A 22,611-nucleotide genomic window follows, 5' to 3' on the forward strand; every position below is an offset into this window, starting at 1 on the left:
GGAAATGAAATCAGAGTTGCCAACTCACACAATATTTGGTGGTTTCCTCAAAGCTCTAGCTTCGGGAGTCATGTGATTATGAGAGAGTCTGTTCTTTCATTTTCATTAAAATATTTCTGTCCCATGCGATGGTAGATAAAAGCTTGAAAATCTTGCATGAATGTGAAAAGATCCAAAGAAAAAGCACCCGACAGTTGTTACTTTTTAAAAATTGCATGATTTTAAAGCCAACTTATGACTTTTTTTTTTTGGACTCATGAATTTTGACAACTTGGCTCTGGAATACTGAAAATCAGAGTGTACATAAGGGACTTGCTCATTTTGTATCCCTCCTCCCCAGGCAAAATGTATTGCAAGAACTGTGTGCAGTTGAAGCAGCAAGGGAAGGAGTGGCTGCATGTGGGTAAATCCCTCTGGAGCCCAGGAATTTGCTCACAATACAACGTTTTCCTGGGGCGTGCCTGAGCTGTGCGGGAGTGTCTAAGTCGATCTTTAACAGAAAATGTTAATTTCGGAACAAGTGGGCACTGTGCGTTATGACTGCGGTCAAGGACTCTAGCTGCATTCCTCAGCACCCTCAAAGAAGACACCCACAAGCTCTGGTTTCTTTCTGTGTGAAGATACTATGACTACGGTTTCAGCGAAAGAGCCTTTGTCTCTGAAGCAAAATACAGGACTATGTAGCACTTTAAAGACTAACAAGATGGTTTACTAGGTGATGAGCTTTTGTGGGCCAGACCCACTTCCTCAGATCAACTAGTGGAAGAAAATAGTCACAACCATATATACCAAAGGATACAATTAAAAAAAAGAACACATATGAAAAGGACAAATCAAATTTCAGAACAAAAGGGGGATGGGAGGGGTGGAAGGTAAATGTCTGTGAGCTAATGGTATTAGAGGTGATAATTGGGGAAGCTATCTTTGTAATGGGTAAGATAACTAGAGTCTTTGTTAAGACCCCGGCGTAAAGTGTCGAATTTTAGCATGAATAACAACAGTTCAGAGGATTCCCTTTCAAGTGCAGTTTTAAAAGGCTTTTGAAGCAGGATGCAGGTAATTAAGTCGTTGAGACAATGTCCTTTCTGGTTGAAATGGCAAGAAACTCCCTCCGTGCAGCCTTAGTACCCTCGAGCCCTGAGAGCAAAGCCTCAGCCTGGGTGTTTGCCTGGCCAAAGCACCCCAGCTATGCCTGCCTCCTGCACTGCTCTGTCTCAGGAAGCATCTAGCTTCCTTGGTAGCCAGGGCCCTCCTGCTACACAGCTAGAGCAAGCGTGTGAGGTATCTTCTCAGGGACCCCTATTTATACAGCCCCCGCTGGGCCCTGTTGGCTAGTACCTGGCACAGCTGTGGGCTCCATCATCTCAGCCCTCTCTCAGGACTAGGTTTAACCCTTCTTAGGCCAGGGCCAGGCAGATGCCCCATCACAATTTACTATAGAATTGGCTGCCAGCATTGTCTTTTGTGTAAAGTCTGGAACCAGCTGCTCTGGGGTAAGTAGCTGGTCCCTTGAGCCACCTGCTGGGGTGTGATTTGAGGTTTGAATGACCTTGTGTGTCAAAGTTCATTTGAGACAAGCAAGGACTGTGACTCTATGGTATGAGGGATGAACAAGCCAGTAACAAATCTGAATCCTTTGGTCAACTACCTAACCCTAGAACCCCCACCAGTGTAGGGTGTCTGCCCTGGTTTGTGGCAGTCTGCCCTAAGACAGCAGAGCCCCTTTCATGTAGGCTTTGCAGGGCTCCTCTTTGCTAGGATCCTTTCCCAGTTGTTGTGCCTTCTGGCTGTCTGGTTCAGTGAGACCATCTGCAGGTCCCCACAGCCGTATTTTGATGTGTCCAATGATCGGGGCCTCTGCGCAGCACGGAGCCCTCCCAGGTCAGTTCCCTGCTCTGCTGCAGATCTCCCCTGTGACCAAATGTAAGCCACTTAGGGTATGTCTACACTACCCCGCTAGTTCGAACTAGCGGGGTAATGTAGGCATACCGCACTTGCAAATGAAGCCCGGGATTTGAATTTCCCGGGCTTCATTTGCATAAGCGGGGAGCCGCCATTTTTAAAACCCCGCTGGTTCGAACCCTGTGCAGCGCGGCTACACACGGCACGAACTAGGTAGTTCGAACTAGGCTTCCTATTCCGAACTACCGGTACACCTCGTGAACTAGGAAGCCTAGTAGTTCCACTACATGAATCTGACGAAGTGGGTCTTTGCCCAGGAAAGCTTATGCTCCTACACTTCAGTTAGTCTATAAGGTGCCACAGGACTCCTCGCCGCTTCTGCAGATTCAGACTAACACAGCTGCCCCTCTGAACATTAACAAAGTGCACAACAATAATTGGAATTTATATATCTAGCATTTGCACTGCCAATATTGATCCCACCCCAGAGTGTGCACACCCCGGGACTCAGAATCCCAGACTCTTGCTTGCATGGATGCACTTGAAGAATTGCAGCTGTAATGGAGATTCTCTGTAGGCAGTGTGTATGAGGATCCAAGCTAGCCAGCAGCTCTGTCCCAGGCAGCACTTTCCCAAAAATGCCCAATTACTTGCAGTCTCATGCTGTGCCTATCAGAAGCAGCCTGCTAGATCCCAGTTCCAAAGGCATCTAGTCCCAGTCTGTAGCTGCACTCTAACAGCCCCTGGACGGAAAAAAACTCCTTCTCAGCAGCCTGGCTCCCAATCTGTTCCAAAATCCAAGGGCAGAGTCCCAGAGTGCTCGGCCTCTCTTCTCATGCAAGTGGAGAGACTCAGATCTCTTACACAAGAGTCACTTCCTTCCTGTTTTTCTCAAGGGCTCATGGGAATTGTAGTCTGTGAGGCTGGATTGCAGCACACAGAGTCTTTCCAGAATATAAGCAGAGGCACCTTTAGTAAGGGGACTACATACACAACAACGCACAAGTTATGGGCTGTCACATGAACAACAGAGTAGGGACTTTTACCCTTATTCAGACCCAGAAAATGTCCCTAACTTGCAACAGCTTTGAGCTACGTCTCACTGTTCAGTATCTTCAAAGCGCCTCTGTGGTTGGTAGCTGGGGTTGGGCTGGAAATGGTTCATCTGCCTTATTCATCAACTGTAGTTTCAGAGCTGTGTGCAGACAGCCTCCAGCATGGATCTCTTGGGCCCTGTTAGGAGCTATTGCAGTGGGGGTGGAGGCTTGACCAGGGGAGGGAAGTCTGGAGAGACCTTTTTTGCTCTCAGTTTGCCCTCCTCCATTCTTATACTGAGCCCATACCACCAGACTTCAGGCAGGGCTTGATTACAGTTATGAGGACCCTAAGGCTAATGAAAGGGAAGGGCCTAAGTATGAATTACATCTTGCAAAATGTTAAGGAATCCAATATTTCTCTAGACATCTACTAGCGATGTGAGAGAGTTTGTGTGTCTGCCTGGTTGTTCAAGAACTCCTCCTAATCTGAGAGAACTAGGACCACCAAATTTGGTAGACGGCTTCCTCTGATCATAATTTAAAGCAAAGTAAGAGTTTGGTTGTGCCAGGAGAATGGGATGTGCCTAGAATGGGATTGAGTCTCATAAAATGATACAGAAAAGAGACAGAATTGCTAGATGAAAGGGGCTGCCTGGGGATGCATCCCCCACATCTAGGACTGCCCCAGCCCCAAGCCTCCCACCCCCAGGCACTCTTTAGGGAGGGTGGGGGAACTAAAGCTCCACTCCAGATTGCTATGGGGACATTGCTGGCTGGGGGATGACACTGCCTGCTCAAACTTGCCCAAAGATGGCAGGGGTTTCTGTAGTAACCAGCTTGTCAGTGTCCAGTCACCATATTAACCGAAGGAGCCTGGCAGACACCGGTGTACAGGTGTCCCTGCCATGTGGGGGCCAGGCAGACGCAGATCCGAAGGAGCAGAAGCAGCTGCCAGCTGAGCTCCTGCCATGCCTCAGGGGCTATTTTGCCTTCTCCTTCCTGCTGTCAGGAGTATGCCAGCAGGGCTATGGGAACAAGCTCCCTAACCCTCCCTGGCCAGTGGGGCCTAAGGCTGTGGCCTTATTAGCCTTGCCTTGAGTCACTGGCCCCATCTCTCCTTGCCAACGAGCATGTCATGAGCACTGGGGATAGACTCCCCAGAAATGAAAGCTGGGCAGGGCTTTCTCCATATCTCACCTGTTCCCACTAGGGATGTAACAGTGTAGTAGATTAACTGATAAGCAAAAGCTTACAGGTTAATGCTATAGACTACACGCATTTTCAGATATCTAAAAGGGTGTCATAAGGAAGAGGGAGAAAACTTGTTCATCTTGGCCTCTGAGGATAGAACAAGAAGCAATGGGCTTAAACTGCAGCAAGGGAGGTTTAGGTTGGACATTAGGAAAAAGTTCCTAACTGTCAGGGTGGTCAAACACTGGAATAAATTGCCCAGGGAGGTTGTGGAATCCCCATCTGTGGAGATATTTAAGAGCAGGTTGGATAAATGTCTATTGGGGATGGTCTAGACAGTATTTGGTCCTGCCATGAGGGCAGGGGACTGGCCTCGATGACTCTCGAGGTCCCTTCCAGTCCTAGTATTCTATGATTTTATGATTTCCCTCCCCCCACTCTTGCCAGTAAATTTGTTAGCAGTCTGGCCAGCAGCCCGGCTCAGTTCCCAGAACCTACCCCTGCTGCAGCTCTGCATTTAAAGTGTATTAGGAGCCAAGCGGGCAGGCAGCCTGGCTCAGTTCTTGCTCATGCTGGGTCCAGGAGCTCAGATCCCCCTTAGACAGGACCTGCTGCCACCCCACACTGCTGTCTTATCAGAGGCAGCAGCACTGGGCAATAGGTAGCCAGTCCACAAGGGGAACTGGCTTTTAAACTGGCTCCCTTCGTGGACCAGCTCCCGCCTGGCACCCTGCGCTGCTGCCTCTGGTACCCTGGCTGCTGGCCCCACCCCCAGGGACTATAGAATAGTCGACTAACCAATTAAAATTCATGAGATTACTTGACTATTCAATTAACTGATATTTAACATCCCTAGTTTCCATCTGACCCTGGGGCTGCCAGTCTCACACTAGTCCCAGCTTGTACTTTCCCCTCCTCTGGAGTTACATACTCAGTGGCTCCATGGATTCGGGTTGCGGGGGGAGCTCTTCCACATTTCATTCTGCCTCTCACACTTCTGGCCAGGGGCTTACTCCTTCCCCATGGGGCTGGCCAGGAGCTTTGCCATGGATTCTCACCTGGAGCTGGGAAGCAGCTGTCAGAGGCACGAGGCTCCTTTCCCTTTGGTGCCAGGAAAAAATCCGGCCATGCGCTCCTGACGAAGCTAGTGTGTCCTTTCGGCTGGTTGCCCATATAGCCAGCATGTCAGGATACGGGGCCCTTTGGCACTAGACAGCAGCAGCAGTAATGGGGTCTCTCTACCCATTCCCTGGTAGAACTGGAGAGTTCTTTCCAGCCACCTCAGCTCAGTCTCTCCATCACCCACTCATCTCCACCATGATTTCCTGCTCTAGTCTCCTGCCCCTCTTCCCTGACTCAGCTACACATTGCAGCTGAGAAGCAGCTTTGGGCTTATGCCACAGGCTTTTCCCTGTCCTTTGACATTTCAGACAAAGCTGAGAACAGCTGTGTGCCCTCGCACACAGAGTGGCCCTTCTCCTCTCAACGGGACAGGAACAGCCAGATCCTCTTTCAGTTGAAGGCCGCAATTATTCAAGGGAAAGGTTTGGGGATGGGGGTCAATGAAGTGTGGTGGGTACCTCCCTGCAGAAATCTCAGAGATCTGCCATTGAGAACTCATCAAAGGGCCTTTCTGTACATCTGGTTGAAAGCAAGGTTGCTATTCTGGGCAGACAATCATACTATTGAGTCCGCCAAGGCAGAACGGGACCGACAATCTAGTAGTTCCCATTCCTTACCCCTTAGTAGACTAGTTAATAGATCTATAGTACTCTCCAGAAAGATCTTTTACCCTTTAAAGGAAAATCATTCAATCTCTCTCTCTCTCTCATGAAGCAATTACACTGGGGTTTCTGGGTGCTATGTAAGAGTGAGAGTTTGGATTGTGACTTTTGTGAGCAGGGCTGAGCCTCCCACCTAGAAGCAAAAGGCCATGGTAGCAGCGTTACCTGGTGGTTATGGGGTGGGGGAACCCTGGCCCTTCCATTTCCTTGAGTTTCAATCCAAGGCCCTTTCAAGCATTGTAATGGAGGAGTTTGTTACTGGTGGACCAGCTAATGTTCTGCCCAGGCCTCTTCCTACTGCTCTGACTCTTCCTCTCCTTTGGGTACACCATGCTTGGGGGCCTGGTCCACAGGTAGGAGCAATGGAGGGTGTCTTGGCAAGGTGTAGCAGCCTGGGAATGCCCTTCTGGTATCATCCCCTTGCAGTAGAGAGCACAGCTCTTCCACTTTCCACCCTCCATCATGCTGTCCTGAAGGCTCCCTTTTACGTCCCTCCTCCAACCAGATCATGCCCAGCATGACCATGGGGCAGAGCTTCCCAGCCCCAGAGCTGTTCCTCCTCCTTTAATTCTCCAGCCTGGGGCTCATCCCTCCCCCACATCTCAAAATACATGTCCGTATAATCACACAGATCCAGGCACCACTCTGTTTCCTCACTAGAACTAGGCAAAATTGTTCATCCAAAACTTGTTTTGCCAAAAAATGCTGCACTGAATGGTGGGGTGTGTGGGGAGAGGGAGTGTACTATTACCCTTTTCTGGACATTCCCTGTTTGTCTTGCCTATAAGATTAAAACCAAAGACAGAGGCTTCTAGAGAGTCTCCAGGAATGCTAGAGAAGCAGGAAGTGAGTTGGCAGGAGGCCAGGAGAGCCAATGGAAACAGAATGTGGGCTTTTGAATTGGAAGCAGTGATTTTCCTGTACCAGTCTTTGTGGATGTGTCTACACAGCAGTGTTATTTCAGAATAATTGACGTTATTCCAAAATAACATAGTATGTATCTATACTACAAGCCTTTATTTTGAAATAATGTTGAGCTGGAAGACATCTTACTACAACTCATGGTAACCCTCATTTCACAAGGAGTAAGGGAAGTCAAAGAAAGATTGTTCTTCCTTCAACTTTCTGCTTTGTAGACAGCACTAAAAGCCGAATTATTTTGACTTAAGCTACACAATTGACATAGCTGAAGTTGCGTAGCTTAATTTTACTTTAGCCCAGCTGTGTAGATGTACTTTGCTTGACCAGAGAAGAACCTGGAAGAACATGAATTAAGCCAAGGAGCCAGGCTTGGGGAATCCAGGGACATCCATGCCTAAGGAACGACTAAACCTTGAAACAGACATGTGAGTAGAACAGGGAATGTTTAGTCAGATGTGATCAGGTTATTTTCTTTATTTTGGGGTTTGTTGGACTTCTCTATGCTGAGCCCATATAACTATCCCTTATTCTGTAATGTTCCAAACTGAATCCCAGAGAATCAATTCTCTGTGTTTTAATCCTTTTCCCCCCCAGCTGCTCTGTAACACCAAGCATCCGAGTCATGTTTTACCAAGTGCGCTTTTAGTTGTTGTGAATAAAAATCAGCCTTTTAAGATCATGATCTGATTCCCATATCCTCGAAGATGGGAGGTGCGAGTTCTTAAGAATGCAAAGTCATAGTACTAAGAGAACTTATAGTTTTCAAGCTCTCTCAGAGAGAGGGTTAAAAAGCTTGAGGGTACCTCACAAGAAGGAATTCCCAAGTGCACCATCCTGGGTGCTCAAAGGGATTTTGCATTTGGGTGGTGGCAGCGATACCATCCAAGGCCAGGGAATCTGTGACTTTGGGAAGTTTTAACACAAGTCTTTGGTGGCAAAGTATTTTTAAAGTCTTTGGCAGGCCCCCACCTCTTGCACTCAAAATACCAGAGTGAGGAACAGCCTTGACAAATGCAGATTTTGGTTTGGGAAACTTTCAGTGAACCAAAAAATTGGTGATGTGCACATGCCTTCCGTCCATGGAGATCTGGAGACCAGCCTGGAGCTCAACTGTCCCAAAGGCTCCAGTGACCCTCAAACTCTCCCAGTATCCACTGGCAAAGGGTTCTCTTCCATGTAACAAAATTCCTCTCCAGCGTGAACAACTCACTACACCTGCCCATTGCTGTTATGGTCTTTGTTTATGGGAAATATTCAAGGAAAGCCAATGACACATTGGTCATAGAAAGTACTGGGAAATTCACATACTAATACTTTATGAGGAATGATGAATTATGCTTTATCACTTTTATGTCACGTTACTGGATTTTAGGGAAGCAGCCAGAGTGCTGCTGCACCCTTGGGGGCGGGGTATTAGCCCCAAAAGTGGTACAAAGGGGGCATGTAAGGTGTCAAACGAAAGCTTGCCTTCTACTGATTCTGTATATGCTCTTCATATATCTGTGTAATGTCTGTGTGTGGAGTTATGAATATGTACTCTGTGTTAATACTGGAAGTTTCTCTGTATGGGATTGAGCAATAGACGAAGAATGCTCAGCTGATGGACATGCTAATGAGCAAGTCTCCATGGAACAATAGCCCTCTATAGACCAAGGACACACCTCAAGAATGGTGACTGATACCCAAGGGCTACCAGCAAGGAACAAAGGGAGAGGCCACTGGCCAGGTGACCTGCTGCAGCCAAGAAGAGATGAGGAAGGAGGTATTTAGGGGCCATGGGGTATCCTCCATTTTGTGCTCAGCTCAGCTCTTCATCCCAGATGCAGCATTACAGGGATCAACAAGCCAGAAAGAACTGTGGACCCATCCTGACATAGGATGTACACCAAGGACTTTAAAGCCAGCAGTTATAACATCTCTGCTGCGAGCCTGCGTCAAGAACTGGGAGACTGGATGCATGTAATGTATGATATTTTTAACAGCCTTTTCTTTCTTTTAGTAATAAACCTTTAGATTTTAGATTCTAAAGGATTAGCTCAGCGTGGTTTGTGGGTAAGATCCAGAGTATAAATTGGCCTGGGATCTGTGGCTGGTTTCTTGGAACTGGACAGAACTTGTTCGGGGAAGGTGAGATTGGGTTCTAAAACCCCTCACCTGTTTATGAGGCCCGGGGCCATCTGGGGCATTGATATTGCTGGGGTGTCGGAGGGGTTTTGCTTATGAGGCTTCTGGCTGGCCAGGCAGGCAGCTGAAGTGCTCTGTGGGACTGGTTTGTGGCCTATTTGGGAAGGTGTCCAGTCTGGGGGCTATAGAGAGCCCCGAATTTGAGTAATTCGCCCTAAGCAGATGCTCTCAGCTGTGCCCAGACCTGGCCCAGTCTGTCACACCCTTATTATGTTTTAAAGACTGTAAGCAAATGAAAGAGAAAAGATATTTTTGTTCCAGACAAGAGGAAAGACCATGTGGCTAATGTAAACTGAGCGTGGTTATGTTAGAGGCAACAGGCAGTTCATTTGCATCTGAGGTGCACACAAGTTACCAGAAAGGTGAGGAAACAACCTGGTGTCAGTGTACTGGAGAGCACCCCCAAGTCTGAACAAGGGTGATGAGATAGTAAGCATGAAAAATCAGAACGAGGGGGAGGGAAAGTGTTTCCTGTAAGCTGATTATTTGGGCAATCACCCATGAGAGATTGAAACGCTGCCTGCTCTTAGCAGGGTGCCCACAGCTGGCACCATGTGTTTCTGTTGGTGGTGCACATCTGCACATGCTTTGGTGCACATAATTTATTCCGCACATACACAGAAAAAATGAATGGGAACAATGGTGGGGGTATAACAGGTGCCTATGTAAGACAAAGCCCTGAAAATATTAGGTCAACCTAGTTTGAACTAGGGATGTAATAGTGTAGTTGATTGACCGATTAACAGATAAGCAAAAGCTTATAAGACTACATGCATTTCCTTCCCCCCACAACCAGTTAATTTTTTAGCAGGCTGGTCAGCAACTCGGCTCAGTTCTGGCTCACGCTGGGTCTGGGACCTATGCCTGCGGTGGCTCTGTATTTAAAGTGTATTAAGAGCCAGGTGGACGGGCAGCCCGGCTCAGTTCCACTTTGCTCTGGGTTCAGGGGCTCAGACCGCACCCCCAGACAGGGGCCGCTGCCACCATGCACTGCCCCCTCTTTATCAGCAGCATAGGGTGACAAGCAGCTGGTCCTCAAAAGGAGCTGGTTTTTAAACTGTCTCCCCTCGCGAACTAGCTCCCACCCGGCACCCTGTGCTGCTGCGGAGCCCGCCCCCGAGGACTATAGAATAGTTGCCTAACTGATAAGAATTCATGAGTTTACTCGACTATTCGATTAACTGATATTTAACATCACTAGTTTGAACCCAGAGGTTGTCCTGATGCTGGTGACAAAGACAATTACTTGGGCTATGTCTACACAGCCGTGTTATTCTAGGGTTGCCAGGTGTCCGGTATTCATCAGGACAGTCCGGTATTTGCAGGCTCCATCCGGTAAAAACACACAGGAAATACTGGACATGTGAAATGTCCAGTATTTCCTGTGTCCCTCGGATGGAAGCCTGGTGGGGACAATTTTCCCCTGCCACATCTGGTGAGGGCAGGGGAGTGAAGAGCGTGGCAAAGGCGTAGTGAAGGGGGCACTTACCAGGGGGGCGCCGGGCTGGGGTGGGAGCGGAACGCACACTGCTCTGGCCCACGTGACCAGCAGAGACCCGGGAGCTGGCCATGTGATGCCTCCCTCAATACCAGCCATGGCCAACCTGCGGCTCTTGCCCCCAAAAAGTGCAACTTGCAAAGCCGCTTCTGCACATACACACACCCCAAACAGCCCACGGCCCATGGCTTCCCTGTGCTTACAGGGTCGGGAGCTGCAAGGATTTAAAAATGGCACCCAATATAGCATTTGTTTTAAAGGGGAAGCCTCCTTTTTAAAAAAATGTCAGTTGTCTGAAGAAAGCCTCATCTGCCTCTTCCACCTGATCTGGTGGTCTATAGCAAACACCAACCACAACATCCCCCTTGTTGCTCCTGCCTCTAAACTTAACACTCTCAATAGGCTTTTCTCCCATTTCGTACAGGAGCTCTAAGCAATCATATTGCTGTCTTACATACAGTATAGCTCTTCCACCTTTTCTCCCCTTCCTGAAGAGTTTATGCCCATCTACAACAGTGCTCCAGTCATGTGAGTTGTCCCACCAAGTCTCCGTTATTCCAGTCAAATTATAGCTCTTTGTGGGGCAAGAAGCAGCATGGGTGGGTTAAGTCCCCAGTGCCCTGTGGCGGCAGAAGTGGTGCTCCAGGGCCAGCACATCTCCAGAGGAAGATGCTCTGCATGCTGCTTGGGGAGGTTTTGCCTCTTCTGGCCTCTCACGCCAGCCATCTCTGATAACAAAGCCCATCTCACCAAAGAGTGGAGAGTTAGTTCTGTACCCATAATGCATCTGCCCAGTGTGCATCTCTGAGGTCATTGTTCTCTGACAAGTGTGGGTTAAAGCCTGTGTTTATGACTCTCAAGGAAGCTTCTAATATCCCCAGGCATACGCCAGCTCCGCCCTTCTGCTCAGTCCTGGCGGGGGCCTCACCTATGAAGCAACAGACACGTTCTTGGACTATGTCTGGGCTTAGGCACTGCAGCACAGGGGGGATCAGTCCCTGTGGCACCAATTCTGAGTTGCCCCCATCCTCCCAGGCAGCATAGGACCAGGGCATGGAACATTAAGACAAAGGTAGCTGAATAGCAGCTTTGCACTCCCTTGGCCAGCACCACAGCTGGTGTAAATCCGTTTCACATCATTGACTTTCCCTTGTGGGTTTGTATTCAGGGGTGTGACAGGGCACCTGCCCTGCACTGGCCCTTTAATAATCGGACTCCGGCCCGGAGCCGGGGCTAGCAGAGAGGAGGCCAGCGGGAGTTAGTTAGGGCTAGAGAGAACCCAGCTGGCAAAGACCCAGGACTGCACGAATGGCTGGTAGAAGCCAGCTGAACCTATTAGGGCGTGGGAGAGCCCAGCTGGCAAGGATCCAGGACTGCATGAATGGCTGAGAGAAGCCAGCTGAACACATTAGGGCGAGTATGAGCACAGCTGGCTCGTATATATAAAGAAGCCCAGATTGCTCAAGGAGGGGGAGAGAGGCCAGTGAGGGGCTGGCTGTGGAAGAAGCAGGAGCTCCCAGGAGGGAGACCTGCTGGGGCTAGCCAGCTAGAGCTGGGAGAAGGCCAGCTAAGGCTACCCTGATGAGGGGCTGGAGGAAAGGCCTGGGCGTGGAGACAGGTGGCAGCCTGGCTTAGGTAAGCGGGGCCACGGAGATAAGCCCAGGTGCCTATGATGAGCAACCCATACAGACTGTATTCTGCCCTGAGATGGGCTATATGAAGACAGTCAGGGGGCACTGAGGCGCACGGGGGTGCGGACCCCCTGACAGATGGTGGAGAATGAGGGCAGTATAACCCCACCCTGACAGAAAAGGGGTTTATTGCGAGTAAATAGTGGTCGGTAGACCACAGGACTGGAACGGGGAGTTGGGGAAAAAAAAAAAAAAAAAAAAAAGTGGATGATGAATAAGTATTGGAGGGCCTGGGAGGCCCTACAGGCGGGGCCCTGGGAAAAGGGGAGCAGGCCACGACAAAGGGGTGACCTCGAGCTCCATAGCAAACCAGGCTCCAAGCGTTGGGGGCTGGGGCCGCGCCTGAGAACTTGTTTTGCCTGTGGGCACAGGGGACACCTGAGGAGGGAGTGTCCCTACGGGGTGGGAGCCAGGAGGCCCCCCCCAGCTAATAGGGATAAAGGGAGAGCAGCCCCTGTGAAGACAACAGGGGAGGCGCGGACATGTTGGGCCTGCGGGAAGCCGGGCCATATTCGGAGGCTGTGCCCTGAGAGGACCTGGGGAAGGTGGCGGCAACCAACCGCCAGGGAAAGGACTCAGAACCACCGACCCGGGATGGTAAGAGAAACTAGGAGACGGGCGGAAGGCGGTTTGGGCCCGGGCGAAACCAACGCGCAAGGGAGCCCAGACTGGGGTCCTACCCCGCAGCGTGAGGGGCGGGGACCATCAAGCGGCCAGCGAAGGTACGACCCCCACACAGAGGGTGCGTATGGACAGGTGATGGCTGCTGACCTACGGGCAAGACTGCGGGACGGGACAAAGATCACCCGACAGGTATGGCTAGAGGGGAGGCCAGTGACCGCCCTGGTAGATTCGGGGTGCAGCCAGACAATGGTACGATCCGAGCTGGTCCCAGAGTGGGAGGCGGCCGGGGGATCCATATCAATGCAATGCATCCATGGGGATGTTAGCACCTACCCCACGGGTTGGGTCCGGTTGTCGGATGGGGTAGATGAGGTGATCTGCCGGGTAGCGTTGGCCCCAAAGCTGGTGTACCCAGTGCTACTGGGCCGGGACTGGCCGGGTTTCAGACGCATCCTGCGAGACTGGGAGAAGCAGGGGCCACCATCACCAGCAGGGACGGAAGGCCGGGAAAGGGGAGCACCCCAAGGTCCCGAGGAGGAACCGTGCCCGGAGAAAATCCTCAGTTCGGAGGAAATAGGAGGGGATGAGGACTTCATGAGAGACCAACGGGAAGATCCCTCCTTAACCCATGCCTGGGAACAAGGGGCAAGAGAGACTGGGGACCCCAGTACGGGGGCAGCTGTTCGACCAACACCGCGATTCGAGGTAAGAGCCGATCGACTATACCGGATCGCCCGGTCGACCGACGGACAGACAGAGGTTAGCCAGTTGTTGGTTCCCGCTCGGTATCGGAGGCAGGTATTAGACCTAGCACATGCGAACCCCTGGGCTGGACATTTGGGGCGAGAGAAGACTCTACAACGCATAATGCAGCGGTTCTTTTGGCCTGGGATTTATAAAGAGGTCAGAGACTTCTGTGAGTCCTGCCCTGAATGCCAACGGACGGCTCAGGGAGGAGTGCCGAAAGCCCCTCTAGTCCCTCTTCCCGTGGTGGAGGTGCCATTTGACAGGGTGGCTTTAGATCTGGTAGGTCCCCTGGAGAGGTCCCGACGGGGGCACCAGTATATACTGGTCATAATCGACTATGCCACCCGATACCCTGAGGCGGTCCCCCTTAAGAACACGTTGGCGGCGACGCTGGCGCGTGAATTGGTACAGGTATTCTCCCGGGTGGGACTCCCCAGGGAGATATTAACTGACCAAGGGACCAATGTGACTTCCAAACTGATGGCGGAGCTTTGCCGCCTCTTAAACATTAAGACCCTGCGTACCTCAGTTTACCACCCGCAAACAGATGGACTTGTTGAACGTTTCAATAAGACATTAAAAAGTATGTTGCGGCGGTTTGTGGAGCTCGACCCAAAGGATTGGGACTTATTACTACCGGCACTGTTGTTTGCGGTACGAGAGGTGCCCCAAGCCTCAACGGGATTCTCTCCATTTGAGTTGCTTTACGGCCGCCAACCCCGGGGGATCCTGGACTTATTGCGGGAGAACTGGGAGGAACAGGATTCCAGGGTGACGGGTACAGTGCCCTATATCTTGGACTTGCAAAGGCGACTCCGGACTGTAGGGGAGCTAGCTAGGGAGAACCTCCTTCAGGCCCAAAATAAGCAAGCCCAGTATTATGACAGGGGCGCCAAACCCAGGACATTCCAACCGGGGGACAGGGTACTCCTGCTATTACCGGCGCCAGACTCAAAATTGTTGGCCAAATGGCAAGGGCCCTTTGAGGTTCTACGGCAGGTAGGCCCAGTGGATTATGAAATCAAATTATCGGGAAAACGAAAGGACAAACAAATTTATCATGTCAATTTACTAAAGAAGTGGAACGCCCGAGAGGGTATGCTTATTACCTTACAGCCACCAGAACCGGAACTCGGACCCTGGGGAGGCGACTTGAAGGCAGAAGGGACAGCGCACATTGGGGCCGAACTGACGGAAGAACAGCAGAAGGAGCTGAACTCCTTCCTTCGGGATTTTGACCAGGTCCTAACCACACAACCGGGTAAGACCCCCTTGATGAGTCACCACATTGCGACAACCCCAGGTAAGAAGATCCGGGACCACATACGACCCCTGCCCCGGAAAATGGGGAGACCAGTTCAGGAAGAGCTGCAGCGGATGCTGCAAATGGGGGTGATCAGGGAATCTAAGAGTGAGTGGCGTAGCCCCATTGTATTGGTGCCTAAACCCGACGGCACTATACGATTTTGCATAGACTTTCGGAAGATTAATGCAATCTCGCGATTTGATGCATATCCTATGCCACGAGTAAACGAACTGCTGGAGCGGCTGGGCAAGGCCCACTACATATCTACGCTAGACCTAACCAAAGGCTACTGGCAAATTCCCCTGACACCCGCCTCAGAGAGCAAGACTGCGTTTGCCACGCCTTTTGGCCTGTTCCAATTCAACACCATGCCTTTCGGATTGAATGGGGCGGCAGCAACGTTCCAGAGGCTAATGGACAGGGTACTACAGGAACACCGTGAGTATGCGGCCGCATACATTGATGACATTGTCATTTTTAGTGAAACCTGGACGGAACATCTGCGGCATTTGAAGGCGGTCCTTGGGGCGCTGGCCACGGCCAAGCTCACGGCTAACCCAAGTAAGTGCCATTTTGGACAAAGAGAGGTGTCCTACCTAGGCTACCGGGTGGGACGGGGAAGGATAAAACCCCAGGTGGACAAGGTGCAAGCCCTGCGAGATTATAAAGCCCCCACCACAAAAAGGCAAGTCCGCCAGTTTCTGGGTCTAGCCGGATATTACCGGAGATTTATACCCAATTTCGCCACGATTGCAGCGCCCTTGACAGATCTGACCCAGAATACAAGACCCCAAAGAGTCCAGTGGACCTCGCAGTGCGAAAATGCGTTTAGAGCGTTAAAATACCAACTGACGCAGTCACCGGTTCTCCATCAACCCGATTTTACAAAACCGTTTGTAGTACAGACAGATGCGTCAGATAGAGGGATCGGAGCCGTACTGTCACAGGAGCAGGAAGGGGAGGAACACCCCATCCTGTATTTAAGTAGAAAATTACTCCCACGGGAACAACAGTATGCCACGATTGAAAAGGAGGCCCTAGCAGCTAAGTGGGCGATAGAGACCCTGCGCTATTACCTGCTAGGGGGAACGTTCACATTAGTAACGGACCATGCGCCCTTACGATGGCTGCAGACAATGAAGGAGACCAACCCTAGGATTATGAGGTGGTATTTGGCCTTACAACCATATAAGTTTGAGGTCTGCCACAGACCGGGGAAAGCCCATAACAACGCAGATTTTTTTTCTAGGTCCATAGGGACTAACGAGCTGGCGGGAAGGGCTGGAGTGCTGGAAAAGGGGGTGAGCAATGGGGCATTGCCGCCCCACACTAACATTGACGGGGTGGCCCTCTGGGGAGTGCGCCAGCCAACACTCCGACATTGTGGGGCGTGCTCTGAGGCAGCGAGGGCAGACCTGGCGGTGGTGGGGCCAGGAGGAGAAACCAGACCCCAGTGAGGGCATAGGAGAGGCCGGGCGGAGGCCGGCCAAAGAAGGGAAGCTTGGTCCGAAGGGGAAGGTGTGTGACAGGGCACCTGCCCTGCACTGGCCCTTTAATACTCGGACTCCGGCCCGGAGCCGGGGCTAGCAGAGAGGAGGCCAGCGGGAGTTAGTTAGGGCTAGAGAGAACCCAGCTGGCAAAGACCCAGGACTGCACGAATGGCTGGTAGAAGCCAGCTGAACCTATTAGGGCGTGGGAGAGCCCAGCTGGCAAGGATCCAGGACTGCATGAATGGCTGAGAGAAGCCAGCTGAACCCATTAGGGCGAGTATGAGCACAGCTGGCTCGTATATATAAAGAAGCCCAGATTGCTCAAGGAGGGGGAGAGAGGCTAGTGAGGGGCTGGCTGTGGAAGAAGCAGGAGCTCCCAGGAGGGAGACCTGCTGGGGCTAGCCAGCTAGAGCTGGGAGAAGGCCAGCTAAGGCTACCCTGATGAGGGGCTGGAGGAAAGGCCTGGGCGTGGAGACAGGTGGCAGCCTGGCTTAGGTAAGCGGGGCCACGGAGATAAGCCCAGGTGCCTATGATGAGCAACCCATACAGACTGTATTCTGCCCTGAGATGGGCTATATGAAGACAGTCAGGGGGCACTGAGGCGCACGGGGGTGCGGACCCCCTGACAAGGGGTTGTTTACACAACTGCTTAGCCCCCAGTGCAAATCACAGCAGGGCTGCCCTTGCTCATGCTGTAATCCAGTGGTCCCCAATGTGGTGCCCATGGGCGCCATGGTGCCCACCGGGGCATTTATGTGTGCCCCCCGAGTGACCAGGGCTGACCCAAGCCATTCTTGCGCCATGGGTCCTGGGTGCGTGGCGCATGTGCGGTGCTGGCCCCCGAGCGCACGGCGCATGCGTGGCCCTGTCCCGGACACGCGACACATGCGCCGCCCTACCACCGCATACGGCGCATGAGTGGCCCTGTCCCGGACACGCGACACATGCGCCGCCCTACCACCGCATACGGCGCATGCGTGGCCCTGTCCCGGACACGCGACACATGCGCGGCCCTACTACCAGGCATACGGCGCATGCGTGGCCCTGTCCCGGACACGCGACACATGCACGGCCCTACCACCGGGCATACGGCGCATGAGTGGCCCCGCACCCGGCAGCCCCAAAAGGTTGGGGACCACTGCTGTAATCCCTCCAATAACAGTGGCACACAGGGGCTTAGGAGATCACACAATGTTGTGGGCCCAGGGCGCTGCATTTGGCTAAGGTGGCCCTGTCTGTATTTAACTTCTGGCTGCCAATTTCAATCCCATCCTCTAGAGCAGGGCTACTCAACATGCGGCCCACAGTATGGTGTGGGTTTACACGGGCTCAGCACGCAGGTGGGATCCTTTGAACATGTCCTCCACAATGGTGAGGCATCTCCAAGGCAGAGTGAGCAGTGAAAGATGCAAGCGGATGGGTCAGCTGGAACAGACGGGTTCAGGGTGTCAATGTTTCTAGCCCCCAGGGAGGAGGTGCTGGAAGCACCGGGGCATTGTGGGAAGTGCTGGCTGCTTAGCTTTGTGGGCAGCGCCTGAAAGGTGCTGACTGGCTCACACGGTCCACATTTGGGTCCAGCGCCATGGCTTAAGGCTTAATCTTTGTATGCATGCCCGGCAATGTGAAAGAAGCTATTTACATATATTTGCATGTATATGCAACCACGCTTAAGTTGTGGCCCTCGGTATGTTCTGTGTATCATTGTGGCCCCCAGGGCTTCCAAAGTTGAGTAGCCCTGCTCTAGTTTAGGACCTGCCATTGCTGCTGGAGGAGAGATTGGACAAATGAACATGAATGCAAACTGCTGTCTGGACAGCAGAGGGCAGGGCTAACCCACAGAACAGGGCAAGCCAAGGCTTCCCAGCTGTATGGCTGGGATACCATACTGAGAGCAGAGTGTGGCCAGAGACTGGATATGTGAATGGGGGATGTAGCTGTGAAAGACTCTGGGCACAGGCCTCCCCCATGCCATGGGCATAGACAGCATTTCCCCCAGGAAAAGGGTATTCTCCTCCAGGAACAATTTCAATCAAAATAAAAACGTTTCCCCTGCGTTTTGGGATTTTTCAGAGATAGAGTCAGAACTAAGTGCTCCTCAAGCATAGTGTGGAGCTGGAAGAAAAGCTGTTTGCTCTCAAATCCCCTCCCCCCCCCCCCCCCCCCCCAAATTGGAGCATTCAGACATTTCTGTAAGAAACCAATTCTTGTTGAAACTGCTTCAGCCCTCCCCCCCCCCCCCAAGGTATTTAATTCACACACATGCTGCAAAGCCTGGTTCTACAGTGAACCCTCGTTTATCGCGGTAGATAGGTTCCAAACCCGACCGCGATAGGTGAAAATCCGCGAAGTAGGGACATGTATATTTAACATGTATACAGCGAGCCCTCGCTACTTCGCGGTTCGACCATCGCGGATTCACGTATATACATAATGTAATGAAAAAAGTCCGCGAAGTCGTGAATCCGCGATGGTCGAACCGCGAAGTAGCGAGGGCTCACTGTATATCAGATAATTATACAGCCACAGTTGCCACATCTGGGAGCACCTCACAGTGCCCTACTGGGGGGGGGGGGGGGGGGAGGGACTGGACAGAGCTGCTTTCTCCAGTGCACCAAAGGGAGCTAGGCAACTTGGCCAAGGCCTTCTACTGTGGCTGAGCAGAGACCTGAACCCAAGTTTTCTGAAGTACAAGCTAGTGCCCCAACCACCAGACCAGCCTCCCCTTGCAAGGCAGGTAGAGCTCTGCCTTCTTGGTATGGCCCTCTGTCTAGAGGGGTGATTTCCTAGGGCACTAAAATTAGGTGTATGCACACTGTGCGCATCGGGGGTTATACTTGGTTTCAGGACTGTACAGGTTACCTCAGCTTGGGATTTCCCACACTATTTTAACTTTCAAAATTCACACCATAAGTTGAGATGGAATGTTCCCTCTTAAAATAAGGGATCTTTCTGAAAAGGCTTTATTTTCCGAAAGATCCGCGTCTAGACTGGCGCTTTTTTCCAGCAAAGCTCCGTGCCGAAAAAAAGCGGCAGCCATTTTTATGCTAATGAAGCAGGGGAGATTTAAATCCCCTCTTCATTAGCAATTGCGATACATCTAATTTGCATCCCTTTTACGAAAAAGGGATGCAATCTCGACGTAGCCAGGGTGTGTGTGGGATAGATAGATCAGAGTATATGGGGATGGATAGACAGACAGACAGAAAGGGTCATGTGTCTAATTGCTGTGTCTGCTGGTTTCCAGTAGGAATGACACTGGGTTTGCTTTCCATGGTGTGGGGGCAGGACAGTGCCATAGCAGGGAGGCTGTGCCCTTTCTAGTCCAGTACTCAGGTTAGATGGGAGCCCAGGGGGATGAGACCCTGTCAGCGCACCACACTGCTGCTGAATGTAGGGCACCTGTGTGGCCTAGCCATCAATCATTGAACACCATGAATTTTTCATGTGTAAGAGTCTGTTTAAGTGCCCAGCATGGAGCGAGGGCTGATTATTCATTTAGAACCCGCCACGCTGGCCTCCAGGGGAGCTTTAGCAATGTGTCTCTGTGCAGCATGCACACGGTGGGGGTCCCCTCCTCACAAGCACAGCTCAGTCTTCAGAAAAGCAACCCCTCCAGGCCTTGCTCCCCACACCCGCACCTAAGAGCCATTAGTCAGCAGGGCTTTGGTCACAGTGCATATGGCCAAGAATCACAGACTGGTCATGGCATATTCTCTGAGGGTATGTCTACACAGCAAAGTTATTTTGAAAAAACAGCCCTTATTTTGAAATAACTTTCCTAGCGTCTACACAGCCAAACCACTATTTCGAAATAAATTTGAAATAGCGGAGCGCTTATTTCGAATTTGGTGAACCTCAGTCTACGAGGAATAACGCCAAATTCGAAATAGCTATTTTGAAATAAGTGCTGTGTAGATACTTATTTCTAAATAGGGGGCCTCCAGACTTCCCAGGGTGCCCTGGTGGCCACTCCAGCCTCAACCAAAAACACTCCTCTCCCTCCCTCCCTCCCTCCCTCCCTCCCCAGAGCCCTTAAAGGGGTAGACTCTGGCCACAGTGCCTGTGCCAGCTCCAAGCCTGCCAGCACAGAGCCAGCAGTCACTGCCCCGACCCAGTGGCCCCAAAACATGAGCCAGCAAGCCACTGACAGCCAGCCCTCCACCGCTCCCCAGGAGCAGTCTGCCAGGTCCCAGGAGCCTGACAGGGCCCGGAGAAGGCGGGCGCCTTTCTGGTCTAGGGTGGAGATCATGGACCTTATTCAGGTTTGGGGGGATGCCCCCCAACATCCATGATCTCCTCACTAGACAGAGGAACACGGCCATCTATGGCAGGATAACTGCCAGCCTGGCCACCAAAGGTCACATGCAAACCCAGGAGCAGGTTTGCCTGACAATCAAGTCGGTCCGGCAAGACCCCCAACCCTGAGCCCTGAGCTTCCCCTTTCCAGCTCCCTCCTCCCAGGTTTCCCCTGCCCTCTCCCACCCTCTCTTCTCCCCTCTCCCGCCCCCTTTCCCCAGTCTCTCCAGAGTTTCATTCCCCCCCCCCTCCAGTTTTGTTAAATAAAGAGAGTTTGTGTTCATGAAAATACATGCATTTTATTTTACATCAGGAAGGGGGGTTAGGGAGGGGTAAGTGGAAGGACGTGAGGGAGGAATGAGGCACAAACCCCCAGTGGGGCAGACCAGGGAGGCTCTTAGTGCTCCTCAGGTGGAAGCTCTCCTGCAGGGACTCCTGGATATTGACAGCCTCCCGATGGACTTCCTCGATGGCAGCCTACAGAAAGTGCAGCCAGGCTTGCAGCAACGCATCCAAGAGAAGCACCAGAGTGCCCAGAGGCAGCTCGGGCTCCATATTGCAGAGCGCTGTGGTATCCCAAGTAAGGGCAACCAGAGCACGCAGAGACAAAATGCTTTGCTGTCCCTCATCGAGGTAGACAAGCAAGCAGGGAAACTTGAGAACTGGCAATCCAGGGGGGTCCCTTTAAGCACAGTCCTCAGATAGCCTCAGGCAGCAGCCCCACACAGTAAGTCCTGACCTGGTGCCCTGCTGAAACTGGTTCTGGCCAGCCTTAAATGCAATTCAGAGTCCACTCAGTGTGGACGCGCTATTTCGAAATAAGCTATTTGTGTGCATTGTGTGCATTTTGTGCATTTTGTGTGTAGATGCGTTATTTTGAAATAAGATATTTCAAAATAACACTGTAGTGTAGATATACCCTGAATCTCCAGGATTAGTCATGGGCCCTTCTGGGCCCTCTGGAGCATGAGAGAGCTTTTGCTTTTCTTAAGTGTATTTGCTATTCCACAGATGGAGGGGTATTTTGCTCATTATAATCAACTGAATTTGTGACCCAACCCTGTTTATATTAAATGCAGGGACAGCTAAAATAGGGGACTGAGCACCAGCAGGGTGGTGGAGGAGAGATGTGGTAAGTGGCCAGTAGAGTGGCAGCAGAAAGCTGCAGCGAGCAGCCAGCAGAGCGGCACCGGCATAAGCAGCCAGCAGGGCGGTGGCAGAGGAATGAGACAAGCGGCCAGCAGCACAACAGCAGAGAAGTGTAATGAGCATAGAGAGGTGAGACAAATGGCTGAGAGGCTTAATGAGAGGCCAGCAGGGCGGCAGCAGAGACTAATGAGCAGTTTGATGGTGAGTGACTAGCAGACGAGTAAGATGCCTCCTTACCTCCTCCCATACAGGATGGGAGGTGACTCTGAACTCTGGGTCTGCCCTAACCAAGGGCAGCAACCATGAGTGGGGTGCAGAGAAGAGCTGCGCATGTGAAGGGACATTTGCATGCTGGACCTAAAAACCTGAGAGGTCGGTGGCAGAGGAATGAGACAAGCAGCAGCAGTGCAGCAGCAGAGAAGCGTAATGAGCAGTAGAAAGGTGAAGGAAAAGGACATTGCCCAACCTACTTGGGGTGGGACTGTTACTCATGGTTTATGTTATAAACTCTGTGTGCGATATTTTACTACATTAATGCCACGTTACTTCCTTCCCCTTTTAATAAAAGTCTCTTTTCTGCACTCAAACGCTGTGCATTGCCTCTCAGAGACACCCAGGGGTGGTGTGTGAATTTCCAAGGTTACTAGGTGGGAGGGGGGGGGGTGAGCCAGGTCTGTGTTGGATGGATGGAGAGGAGCCCCTGGATGTTGAACCCTACTCTGACCGCTGCTGGTTCCACCTGGCAGAAGGGTCACAGATGTAACTGTGGAGCCGGCTGAGAGGGAACACAG

At 51.7% G+C, this 22,611-nt stretch overlaps 1 protein-coding gene across 1 annotated transcript; it reads left to right on the forward strand.

Moving 5' to 3' along the window:
- The first annotated feature begins 12,031 nt into the window (after nt 1–12,031).
- On the forward strand, nt 12,032–22,316 carry LOC142819033 (uncharacterized). Its single transcript, XM_075903134.1, has 3 exons — nt 12,032–16,870; nt 21,751–21,949; nt 22,072–22,316. Exon 1 carries the CDS (start codon nt 12,416–12,418, stop codon nt 16,340–16,342), a length of 3,927 nt encoding a protein of 1,308 aa, XP_075759249.1. The 5' UTR covers nt 12,032–12,415; the 3' UTR covers nt 16,343–16,870; nt 21,751–21,949; nt 22,072–22,316.
- The last annotated feature ends 295 nt before the right edge of the window (nt 22,317–22,611 follow it).

The sequence above is a fragment of the Pelodiscus sinensis genome, chromosome 19 (genome assembly GCF_049634645.1).
Source record: "Pelodiscus sinensis isolate JC-2024 chromosome 19, ASM4963464v1, whole genome shotgun sequence".
In the NCBI taxonomy this organism is placed as follows: domain Eukaryota; kingdom Metazoa; phylum Chordata; order Testudines; family Trionychidae; genus Pelodiscus; species Pelodiscus sinensis.

Bases quoted from the DNA above. Each gene is read 5' to 3' on its own strand.
- LOC142819033 (XM_075903134.1), top strand. From the start codon at position 12,416: ATGATGAATAAGTATTGGAGGGCCTGGGAGGCCCTACAGGCGGGGCCC.